The following is a 12,923-nucleotide window of genomic DNA, read 5'->3' as shown; positions in this document are numbered from 1 at the left end:
GTATGTATATAATGAATTAGCAATTTCATTCATTATTGTGTAATTGCACTTTATGAACTTAATTGATAATGGATGCGTCACCGCAAATACAACATATGTATGTACATATTTATATTTGTACATATTTACTAAGAAAATTGTAGTTGGTAGAAGTATGTACTTATATACCGCATACTTCTACAAACCAATTACAAAAACAATTTCTGCTATCATTGCACTCATAAATTTGTTGAAGTCTAGCGCCTCTATATCATATCGACGATTACATAGAATAAAATGTTGTTTAATCGCTCAGTTTGTTTCAGTTCGTTTAACGAAATCAAAAGAAAATGAAGTGTTCGTCGGACGATCGCGGCATAATCGCTATCACGATAGCGGCGATAATAGCCATATCGACAGGAGTGCAACCAGCTTCTAGCGCTAATATTCTTGGTGTATTTCTTAGTCCCAGTCCCTCACATTTAATCGTACATATGTCAATTATGAAAACACTGGCTGAACGTGGTCACAACATAACCGTTGTCTCAAGTTTAAAACCGAAAGTCAATCATCCCAAAATACACAACATCATTATTGAGCCGTCGGAAGCGCGTCAAAAGGAAATGAATGAAGAATTATCCGATTTAGGAGTAAAAAAGCAAAACCCCATCGTTATGATGATGAAATTCTTGAGAGCTGACAATGTTATGGTCACATTGCAATTGGATGTTGTTAAGAATGAAAAATTTCAACAAATCTATAACAACAAATATGATTTGGTTATAATGGGATATTTTATGAATAATTTCCAATTCATCGTTCCGGCTAAATTGAATTGCCCCATGATACTCAGTTGGACGGGCCAACCAATGGAGATGGTAAATGATTTTGTTGGAGTACCGCATGAAGTTTCGTATGTACCGTCTGTATTTACTCCTCATAAAAACGGTGAAATTATGAGTTTTGGATCACGTCTGCTAAATTTTGTATCGAGTGGTTTGTTGCGTTTAGCTACCAATATCATGGATATTTCATTTGCGGCATATTACAAGTGAGTTCAATGAATTATTTATAGAAATGGTATGCAATGTAATTTTTTTAATTTATAATTACATAATTAATTTCAATTATATAATAGAGAGTTAGCAGCCGACGATGCGGCACTACGTACATATTCAGAAATGACGGAGAACGTATCCTTAATATTTTGTAACAGCCATTTCAGTGAGGGGCCCATACGGCCGATGGTACCTGGTATGGTAGAAATCGGTGGCATACAAATAAAGGAAAAGGCAACGCCTTTACCTAAGGTGGGAAAATAATTTATTTATTTATTTTAATATGACCTGTAAATAAATTTACAGATATACTAGAAAAAACAAAGAACTGGCTGCTTAGGTCCCATTTTGTATAGATAAATACATATTAATTTACTTATATGTATGTACATTTCAACTCTAAATTAATTTTAATAGTATAGGAGGTAGATGTTTTTTTTTTTTTTTTGTTTCAAAATCTTTTTATTTATTGAATCTGCTTTTTGTGTGTTTAAAGCCTAACAATAAGTAATAAAATCTTAAACCTATTTAAAAACTAGACACGCTCAAGCAAATGATTGAGGTGTTTTGGTGATACATTGCTCCTCAGTACGCGGGCATATCTCTTCTTTTAAGGCGTGTTTGATTGCAGGAATGTACCAAAGCATTAGCCAAAGGGTTTGGGTGATCACGGAGTTTACATATATATTTAATTCTGCTGTCTTCTACTTCTTTCCTTACCATAGAAATACCAAGGTCTTTATGGATATTCTCATTACGCATGTACCATGGTGAACACGTGATTGATCTTTGATTGATTGATTTTTGATTGGAACCTTTGTATTATGTCTATATTAGTTGCACAGGTCGTACCCCACAGTTGAATGCCATACATCCAAATCGGCTTTATGACCGCATTATATAAAAGCACTTTGTTGTCTAGGCTAAGTTTGGAGTTTTTATTTAATAGCCAATTTAAATTTGCAGCTCTTATCTTCATGCAAGTTATTTTACTAGATATATGTTTTTTCCACGTAAGTCTTCTATCTAGGTGAATACCAAGATAGGTTACTTCATTCGCTTGGGGTACTAAAATATTGTTAATTTTTATTGCCGGACACATTTTTGGTCTAAGCGAAAATGTAACATGCTTACACTTTTGTTCATTTACCTTTATACGCCAGTTAGCTAGCCATTCTTCGACAAACTTTAAGTGCTCGGCTAATATTCTTGATGCTATTATGTGGCATTTGTTACGGCTCACTATAGCTGTGTCGTCCGCAAAAGTAGAAGTTAATACATTGTTAGCTGTTGGAAGATCTGCTGTATATATGATGTATAGTGTTGGGCCTAGAACACTGCCCTGGGGTACACCAGCCCTTATGTGTCTTTCATCAGATATGAAATCTCCCACTTTTACCATAAATTTTCTATTTTTTAAATACGATTCCAATGTTTTATATAATTTTGAAGGCAGAATATTTTTAATCTTGTATAAAAGGCCCTCATGCCATACCTTATCAAACGCCTGAGCCACGTCTAGAAATATAGCTGAACAGTACTCCTGTGCTCAAATGCTCTTCTTATTTCGTTAGTAATTCTATTTACTTGCTCAATCGTGCTATGTTTTTCACGAAACCCAAATTGGTGAATTGGTACTATATTATTTTCGTGGAGGAAAGGAGTCATCTTTGATAGTAACAATTTTTCAAATATCTTAGAAAGACAGGGTAGAAGACTGATTGGTCTGTATGAAGACGGCTGTGTTAAGTCTTTCCCAGGTTTGTCTATCAAGATGATCTGCGACTTTTTCCACGAATTTGGATAGTGTCCGAGATTAAGAATTGCATTGAAGAGCAAAGAGAGCACCTTTACGGCAATATTTGGTAACTCAATTAGCATTTTTGGGGTAATATTATCATGTCCAGGTGATTTTTTGGGGTTAAGCTCTTTTATTATTCTAGTAACTTCAGAAGTAGAAGTCCTAATAGACACATGCGACTCTTTTACGGTATTGGGCAAGGTTGGCAACTCAAAGTTGTTCTTTGGGCAATTGGGTTGAAATACCTTTTCTAGGTGATTTGCAAAGCAATTTGCCTTGTCCTCATCACTACGTGCCCAATTACCATTCAACTGTCTTAGAGGCATGTTGGAATCTACTGGTGGCTTGAAAGACTTTTGTGCTTTCCAAAGAGAATTTTGTTTGCGAGAATTTGGACACAGTTTCTTTATATAATTTTCAGTGTTGTGTTCCTCTTCGCATTTAAGCGCTTTTTTTAACTTTCGTACAGCAGATTTCAGTTGAAGCAAAGTTGAAGGGGATCGACTTAACTGCCATTCCCGCCTAGCTCGCCTTTTCTCATTTACAAGTTTCTCTATTTCATTATTGGTGATCTTTCTAAAACCAACTGGTTTGTTATTTCTTTTTGGTGTTGCCAATACAGCTGCATTAGTTATTACGTCATTAATTTCTCTTATATTTTCATCAATGTCTCTTCCTGTATTTATTTTGCAATCAATATTGATGTGGGTGCTGATATACTTTCTATATTTCAACCAGTTAGTTTTATGTGATGTTAGAGTAACTTTTGGCTCAAATATCATGGGCTGTTCGTATAACTTTATTAGTACAGGAGAATGATCAGATGATAAGTCTGTACATGTATCAGCTGTCATAAGCGATCTATCTATATTTTTGACTACAGCAAAATCTATTAAGTCTGGTATTTTTCTTCTATCACTGGGCCAGTATGTCGGCTTACCAGGAGATATTATATCCAGCTTATTATTCTTATTCATAATAGTGTAGTACAACTGTCGTCCTTTCGGATTAATAAGACGTGAGCCCCAGTACGTGTGTTTTGCGTTATAATCTCCACCTGCTAGAAATTTTTGACCTAGTGTTCCAAAAAAGTCTTTAAATTCGATTTCTGTAATTTTAAAACGAGGTGGACAGTATATAGCAGTAAGGTTTAAGTCACAACCCCGATTTTTGAGTGAAATTGTTGTAGCTTGTAACTGTGGAGTAGCATGCGATTCTAGGGCATAGTGGTTTAAACGATTTCTAATCAACACTGCCGTGCCACCATGCGCTTTTCCATCTGGATGATTTGTGACATAGACTCTAAATCCCGGAATATTGAAATTATTTTTATTTGTTAAATGAGTTTCTGATATAAGCATTACATCAATATTCTTTTCAGACAGAAATCTGATAATCTCTAATTTATGTTGGTTAACACCGTTGGCATTCCATATACAGATATTTAGTAAGCTCATTTTTTACTTAATAAATTTTGCAGCATTTGATTTTGTGATTTTATTAAATCTTGGATCATGTTTTGCATGGTAGACATAAATTGTGTCATACACTGTGTAAGATTTATAATCATAGTTTCAATACCTCCATTTGGAGGATTTTGCGGCAGTTGCATTTGCACAGTGTTGCCTTTCACCACATTTGCATAGCTTCCTTGCATATTATTACTGATAGAAGTAATAGGATTTGAACTTTTCTCTGAGGTTGCTATAATTTCATTACGGGGTGCTTGTAACATTTGGTTACGACGTGCTTGAATGCCCTGTGACAACTTCGATTTCAAATCTTTATATACAGGACAACCCCTGTAGTTAGCAGTGTGATTTCCTCCACAATTGCTGCATTTTTTATTTAATTCTTCTTTCTTAAGGGTGCATTTCGAAGTGGGATGTAAATCACCACATACCACACAAACACTGCGTAGAGTGCAATATGATTTAGTATGCCCATATTCTTGGCAGTTAGTACATTGTACCGGACCATTTCTTTTATGTGGTTCTTCCACAGTTACTCTGCGATGCAGCAAATATTTCAGATTGTATATAGGATGGGTCTCATTTTTTTTTAGTTGATTCGAATTCGGCAACAATTCAATTTTAAACATTGGCTGTGGTACTTTGTTTCTATTAAATATATTTACAACTGTTTTAATTCCAAAACCACATTCCTCCAATGCTTCTTTCACTTCACTAGAGTCTACGGCGGACTCTATGCCCTTGATTACAACAACTAGGCCCTTAGAGCTCTTCAGTTGATACGAATAATAATTTTTGTTTTTATTCGACAAAAATTTAACGATTTCCATGAAACTTTTTTCAGTGTAGGACTGAATTTTTGTTTCGTCTATATTGCCTTTTTTCAAAGGCACTATATGAAAATTGTTAGTGCCAACAATTTCACTTAAATTCGCAACAAGAGTATTACTGCTACGCTCGCGCAAATATATCGGAGGTGGTTTGGCATGAACGACTGTGGTGGTACCCTTCGCATCGTCGTCTGAACCATTGCTTAGTATGGCAAATCTGTTGCCATTTAAAACTTCCGTTTTATTTTTATTTGGTGTGCTGCCTTGAAATTTTTTAGGATTGACCGCTGATTTAGAAGGACTTAATTTCCTCTTTATATTGACGTAGCGGTCAATGCCTGTTTGTACAGACGGGCTTTTTTTTGTTGGTACACTCTCACCTTGCCTTGTGATTTTCTTCGTTGCCTGCTCGTTTGTTGGTACCTGCAGGCTGGTTGGTGTCAGGGCATTTGTTATTGCCCGATTGTTGTTTTCGGCTGCTACTGCTGACTGCGTTCTTTGCTTCGACTCCTTTTCAGCTGATCGCCGCGATGACTCATCATCGCCGTTACACTTTTTATTTGCAGTAGTTGTGATTGTTGTTGGGTCGACAAAGCTGAAGTAGGCATTTAAGGAATGCCTACGGCCTTGCTGATGAGGCTGCGAAGCACTCATTATTGTTTGTTTGATTTTTGTTTTGTTTTTTGTTTTCACTTGTTGATTCGTGCACTAATTGTTTATGTTTATTATTATTAATTTGTGTGCACTGTTTTAAATGTTTGTTTACAATTTATAAATTGTTTTTTTTTTTTGTTTTACTTTGGTTTTATGATTAATTTTTTTTTTGTAAAGATTGAATTCACGGAGCGAGTTAAATAACACGTCCGTACCCTTTGAACACTCTCTTCTAAAAAAGGTAGATGTTTGTTTATATTTTCGTAGTCCAGTGTTGCTATAGCGGTATGCAAATCAACAATGGTTAGGGTATCATTACAGTTCATGCAAAGTGGTGATGGTTCTTTTGAAAGTAGATATCCGTTCATTAGTATAGTTTTATTTTGATTAAATTGTATGCACATGTTATCTCATGGAAGTAAGAATTTTTTTTTAACTTAATTTATTTTAAACTTATGGATCTCTTATTTGTACACTTATCAGTACTTGACTCGACTTTTATTGAATCTTAATTACTCTTTACTCACAGCAGAGTGATGCAATAATTTAATTTAAATATGCATATGTTATAACCATAACTAACGGGTGATTTTTTTGAGGTTAGGATTTTCATGCATTAGTATTTGACAGATCACGTGGGATTTCAGACATGGTGTCAAAGAGAAAGATGCTCAGTATGCTTTGACATTTCATCATGAATAGACTTACTAACTAGCAACGCTTGCAAATCATTGAATTTTATTACCAAAATCAGTGTTCGGTTCGAAATGTGTTTCGCGCGCGTGTTTTGTTCAGCGATGAGGCTCATTTCTGGTTGAATGGCTACGTAAATAAGCAAAATTGCCGCATTTGGGGTGAAGAGCAACCAGAAGCCGTTCAAGAACTGCCCATGCATCCCGAAAAATGCACTGTTTGGTGTGGTTTGTACGCTGGTGGAATCATTGGACCGTATTTTTTCAAAGATGCTGTTGGACGCAACGTTACGGTGAATGGCGATCGCTATCGTTCGATGCTAACAAACTTTTTGTTGCCAAAAATGGAAGAACTGAACTTGGTTGACATGTGGTTTCAACAAGATGGCGCTACATGCCACACAGCTCGCGATTCTATGGCCATTTTGAGGGAAAACTTCGGACAACAATTCATCTCAAGAAATGGACCCGTAAGTTGGCCACCAAGATCATGCGATTTAACGCCTTTAGACTATTTTTTGTGGGGCTACGTCAAGTCTAAAGTCTACAGAAATAAGCCAGCAACTATTCCAGCTTTGGAAGACAACATTTCCGAAGAAATTCGGGCTATTCCGGCCGAAATGCTCGAAAAAGTTGCCCAAAATTGGACTTTCCGAATGGACCACCTAAGACGCAGCCGCGGTCAACATTTAAATGAAATTATCTTCAAAAAGTAAATGTCATGAACCAATCTAACGTTTCAAATAAAGAACCGATGAGATTTTGCAAATTTTATGCGTTTTTTTTTTTAAAAAAGTTATCAAGCTCTTAAAAAATCACCCTTTACTTACTATTTTGAATTCGTATTCTTACTTGTTGTTCACAAAAGAAACGAAGAAAATTAAAGGCAAATATAGAAGACATCAGCTCGAATTTAATTCTTCAGATTTATATTCACAACTAGAAAAATTTCTATACTTTTAATATACTTATGTAGAAGTATATTTAAATACCCAGAATTTAAAATGATCTAATTGGAATTCATTGAGAACAGAATTTTGCAAATATATTTCACTTCTTTTTAAAAAAGTTTATATTTCTAAACATATGTAATAATCAAAAATATTGTCGACATCCACAAATAACTTTCCATTTTGGTGGTTGATAAAAACAAACAGAATAAATATCTTACTTTTTGCTAGATAATTTTGTCATGGACTTATGTTTACCGAAAAATCCCATAACAAGTCTATATAAATAAATGTCCCAATACCAATTTTCAACCCAACAATGATGATTTTACCAATTCTTTAATTTTTAAATGGAATCCAACAGGTGATATAACGATAATTTTATGACCGCTTTACAAGTAAATTCTCAATGACCAAAAAGTCTATAGTGATAAAATTGTTAGTATGACCTTCCTGAGCTACTAGCATCACCCAACACTTTTCGCTACTACACATTTAAACGATTGAAACAACAATTTTGTACATCTAATGGTTGTTTGTAAGATATTAAACAAGCTTTCAGCAACGTTTTATTTTATTAGAGTGCATACGTGTGGAGAACGATGAAACTATCCCAGTGTGTGTTTTACTGGTCCTCCACTTTTTTCAGCTCAAGTGCAATTAGGACCATCACTGGTTTCAAGCACAAAACGCTTAACATCGTTTAGATTTAGTTTTTTTTTGAAATATAAAACGTTCATTGGAATTACATATCCCACCCAAAACATGTATTGGGATTATATTTCCAATTTTTACAAAAGCATGCATATGTAGCTTACAAATTATCGCTGCATAACGCTTTCTCACAGTGAAGGAAAACTGACGAAATTGTATCGAATATATGCAATTCATTGTCAAAATATGTCTGAAGCTTCAAATTCAGTTTTCGAAATCGGATAATGGGCAGTGAACCATCCCCCTTTAGATAAAAGCCTATATCTCAGGAATTACTTGACCAATATCAACCAATTTTTTTGTATAGCTTTACCTTCTACATTATTATGCTACAATGAGAAAATGAGCAAAACGTGTTAAAAAACACGCGTATTTAATAGTGATGTATGTATAGCAATTTTAAATTCCATGTGACTTATGTATGTATCGTAAATCGACAGTCTATGGCACCATCAAAATAAAGTAACAAATAGGTAAGTGTCTAAAAGTAATCGAAATCGGACTTTTCAAACACGCGGAAAGAATGGTTGACATTTTATTGAAAATATCGATAATTCAATAAGGTATAATATTGAAATCCAAAGGGAACCCCGAAATTGAAAGGGAGTATCTTCCTAATAAAGACATTTCAAAGCTTGCTTTCAACAGTATTTGTCGATCAATAAGTAAAATATCTTAGCAAAATTAAGTGATCGTATAATATCGTATAGCCGAGTTAACAACCGCGCGCCAGTCGTTTCTTCTTTTCGCTACGTGGTGGAGGTCTTCCTCTTCCTCTGCTTCCCCCGGCGGGTACTGCGTCGAATACTTTCATAGCTGGAGTGTTTTCGTCCATCCGGACAACATGACCTAGCCAGCGTAGGCGCTGTCTTTTAATTCGCTGAACTATGTCAATGTCGTCGTATATCTCGTACAGCTCATCGTTCCATCGAATGCGATATTCGCCGTGGCCAATGCGCAAAGGACTATAAGGAATCGCCTTGTCTAAAACCTCGTTTGGTATCGAACGGCTCGGAGAGGTCCTTCCCGATTCTGACGGAGCTTTTGGTATTGCTCAGCGTCAGCTTACACAGCCGTATTAGTTTTGCGGGGATACCAAATTCAGACATCGCGGCATAAAGGCAGCTCCTTTTCGTGCTGTCGAAAGCAGCCTTGAAATCGACGAAGAGGTGGTGTGTATCGATTCTCCTTTCACAGGTCTTTTCCGAGATTTGGCGCATGGTGAATATCTGGTCGGTACACTCACAATGTAATAATCTGAATAACAACGGAAAATATTAATTTTTACTCGAATACTCTTCAGTCTTTGAATTTGTATTATATCTTTTGGCTTATATCTTTCTTAAAAATAGTTTTTCCATTTCCAAGAGACATTTGTAACAAGCCTCGTGTACAGACAAAAAATGCCATAGTTTCTTTAACCGAACATATTTTGAGAAACCAACGGATATGTCACAGTTGAAGCATAGGGCAAACTGTGAGAGCGACACATTGCGACGTATGAGTGACAAAAAAAACAGTTCTTTATTTTTTCTCTGTCGTCGCGACGTGTCACTCTCACAGTTACCCTATGCTTTGAATGTAACAAATACTTTTATTTCTCCAGATTTTCAAAAATGGTATTTAAAAACTCCAATTCGGGAAAAAATTATAGAAAATTGTGTTAAAAGTGTACAAGATATATGGCGAAAATGGGGTTTTCTATGGCTTTTAATAAGATGTCTTGTAAATTTACTATCAATTTCCTCAAAACCGTATTGTGAGAATTTTGGAACTTCAGAATTTGCGTGGCTTCTAGTTCCTAAATTTTGTATACTTAATATAGAAGATATTTTTTAAAAATTCACTTTTGTTCGAATCACCTCATGAAACTTGTTGGTAGGTAGATAAAGGGGTGCGGCAGATCATCCTTGGCCCCGGGCGCCCGAAGTTGTAGCTACGCCACTGGATGATGTTAATATAAATATCTCGGACACAAAGTATAATTAAGTAATGAAACTAAGTGAGCATTTGACGAGTGAGTGAGAATAAGATGTCATAGAAGTAAGTATACTTGTATGATTGGAATCCTTTGATTTCGATTTCGTCGAATGGAAAATGTTGAGTTTTTACGAAGAATATTTTAATATAATGCATTTTAAAACCTTAAAATTTCGCCGTTTTGGGGCCGCGCAAATCGCTCTAGTTTACTTAAGTTTTGTAAACAAATGAAAATATTTGATACGCTTTTAATTATCGAATTATGTAAATATCTTTATTCGATTGCACTCGATTTTCCGAAACTTTTTTTACTTCAATCATATTTAACGATTTTGTCACAGTTTATTTTCTAATTTTATTTAAACCAAATGCAGCTGATAAGAAATTTCCCTTTTTACTAACCTCTCATTCTTTTTCAGATTATTGATCACTTTTTGAATGCCTCCAAAAAGAATGGAGCAATACTCTTCAGTTTGGGTTCAAACATGAAAAGTTCCAGCATACAACCAGAGACTGTTAAATTAATTTACAAAGTACTTTCCTCGTTGGAACAAAATGTGGTTTGGAAGTGGGAAAATTTGGAAAATACCCCTGGCAATGCCTCAAATATACTCTACCAAAAATGGTTACCACAAGATGATATACTCGCACATCCTAACCTTAGGCTTTTCATCACACATGCCGGAAAGGGTGGAATGGTGGAAGCGACTTATCACAGTGTGCCTATGGTTGCAATGCCAATATTTGCTGAACAACCCGCGAATGCTGCTAAAATAGTGTCTTCCGGTTATGGCGTACAAGTGGACATTTTAAATTTGAAAGAAAATGAGTTCAGAGACGCCATACTTGAAGTGCTTCATAACCCAATATATCGAAATAATGTACATCGATTTTCAGAATTATATCGAAATCGTCCATTGACTGCTAAAGAAACTGTTAATTTTTGGGTAGAATATGTTATACGTCATCATGGAGCTGCACACATGCAAAGTCCACTGATTCATTTGAATTTTGTACAGTCGAATAGCTTGGACGTTTTATTAGCTATATGGATAACGCTTTATTTGATGTGGAAGTTGCTAAAATTTTCTTGTAAGCTTTTATTTAAATTAGTACGTTCAGCTAAAGGAAAGCAAAAGGCAGGAGATTCAAAGAAATCCAAAAAAGAATAAGCTTATATTGTATATTTTCGGTAGCTTCAGTTTAGGAGCACTAATTAACCATGGATTTGGATATGAAAAAATCCTGGATTGAAATATTTTATAATTTTTTTCATTAATGAAAGTTGCAAAATATTACATTTTTTCCTCAATATAACAAAACGGAAATACATACAAAATTCCAGGTGAATAAATTTAATTTTTGTATATGTTTTAATGCGTGTTATAGTCGGCGATATTATCATTGAATTTGTAATCTGTTCCAAACACTCTATAAATGTATATTTAATATTTAATTGCCAGTTTATTTAGCACAATTGTTATAATATTACATCTAACAAATAAGAACGGATCAAATTCGTTGTAAAATCGGGATTAGGCGTGGTGTTAGTCTGAAGTTAAAAATAAAAAGCAATTACTATTGTGTCCTCGAAATGAAACACAGTATCAAAAAGAATAGTCATTACTAGTTTTTTTCTCTAGTTTTTTTGTCCAAACTGCAACTAAATTTCTACCTTCATTTTGAAGTAGTACATGACTATATTCATACACATATCGTGATGAATATGGATGCCAAAACAAAATAGAATCGACGATTAATTGCCAAAATCAATCAGACAGCGAAATTCATAGTTGCCAAATTACGCGGGTGGCAAAGTTTTGTTAACGGTCTACCATATAAGGGCTGCCAGATTGACAGCAGACATAATTCTAGTTAAGTAAGAAGTTGTAAATTCGGATAATGGTTAATCAAAATAAGCGCAGTCGTCTATCAGGGCTATAATAAAGCTTTAAACTGACTGAATTAAAAATAAAGATTAGTATATAGCCATTAAATGGGAACTTTTATGTAACAATCCACTGATCGAATTCAATACTGACTTTCAAGGTAGGCGATTTTTCCAGAAATTCACAGCTCGCGCAATGTGGATTGACAACAATTGGAACAAAATCCAAATTACAATCATGATTGGCAGAGGTTAGAGAGCAGAAAACATTAGTGTTGATGGATATGGCTTCAATTGGAATTATATGAGGTGATCACGAAGATAGAAAAAAAGAAAAGGCTGATCGAATGTTGTGGAAGGGAGGGTAATATACATGTGCAGTGGCGGGTCCAGAGGGGGAAAAATGTCCACATGGCTTTTTAGTAATTTTACTCGGGGGTGTTGTGGAATCCGATAGTTGTCGGATACCGTGAATTCAGATATTATTGGTTTGATGTTTGAAACAGAATTTGTATCGGTTTTGGGTGTCATCGAAACCAATAAAGCAAAAATATAATCGCTAACAAATTTGAATATTGCGTTGAAAATATATAAGTTAATAAATTTATTTATTTTATTGTTACGAAGTAATTAACTTTATTTGTGTAGGGGAAAACATAAGAGCAGAACGCTAAATAGCAAAATAATGCTATTATGGAAAAATTTAGATATCATAAAAAGATTTACGAAACGCAATAAACTGATAATAGATCCCTTAATGCTGCAGATCCTCCACATAAAGATGTAACCGGGTGGAAAAAGGAAAATAAATAAATTTCATTGAAAATTAAGCTGTATTTAAAACAAACTTATTTTTACAGGTTATAACTGAGTGAAAAAGCGAACTTAAAAGAAAATTAGCTCAC

General features: G+C 34.8%; 3 protein-coding genes across 3 annotated transcripts in view; 1 reads left to right on the top strand and 2 right to left on the bottom strand.

Annotated features, from left to right (window-relative positions):
- LOC125776853 (SAFB-like transcription modulator) overlaps window positions 1-12,923 on the bottom strand; it is a 502,085-nt gene that overhangs the window by 367,757 nt on the left and 121,405 nt on the right. The window lies entirely within an intron of this gene.
- LOC105229550 (UDP-glycosyltransferase UGT5) lies at window positions 279-11,749 on the top strand. Its single transcript, XM_011209904.4, has 3 exons — window positions 279-1,030; window positions 1,118-1,289; window positions 10,550-11,749. The coding sequence occupies exons 1-3, from the start codon at window positions 330-332 to the stop codon at window positions 11,300-11,302; spliced, it is 1,626 nt and encodes a 541-aa protein (XP_011208206.1). The 5' UTR covers window positions 279-329; the 3' UTR covers window positions 11,303-11,749.
- The window catches only part of LOC125777006 (uncharacterized), a 35,528-nt gene continuing 31,477 nt past the window's right edge, over window positions 8,873-12,923 (bottom strand). Inside the window, exon 3 of the mRNA XM_049450710.1 lies at window positions 8,873-8,999. The gene's annotated coding sequence lies outside the window, so the exon portion shown is untranslated. The remainder of the gene's footprint in view (window positions 9,000-12,923) is intronic.

This window comes from Bactrocera dorsalis, chromosome 1 (genome assembly GCF_023373825.1).
Source record: "Bactrocera dorsalis isolate Fly_Bdor chromosome 1, ASM2337382v1, whole genome shotgun sequence".
In the NCBI taxonomy this organism is placed as follows: domain Eukaryota; kingdom Metazoa; phylum Arthropoda; class Insecta; order Diptera; family Tephritidae; genus Bactrocera; species Bactrocera dorsalis.
This window is presented reverse-complemented; position numbering and strand designations above follow the sequence as displayed.

Coding starts and splice junctions, on each gene's coding strand:
- LOC105229550 (XM_011209904.4), top strand. CDS start 330: ATGAAGTGTTCGTCGGACGATCGCGGCATAATCGCTATCACGATAGCG. Junction 1,031..1,117: donor TCATTTGCGGCATATTACAA/GTGAGTTCAATG, acceptor ATTATATAATAG/AGAGTTAGCAGCCGACGATG. Junction 1,290..10,549: donor AGGCAACGCCTTTACCTAAG/GTGGGAAAATAA, acceptor ATTCTTTTTCAG/ATTATTGATCACTTTTTGAA.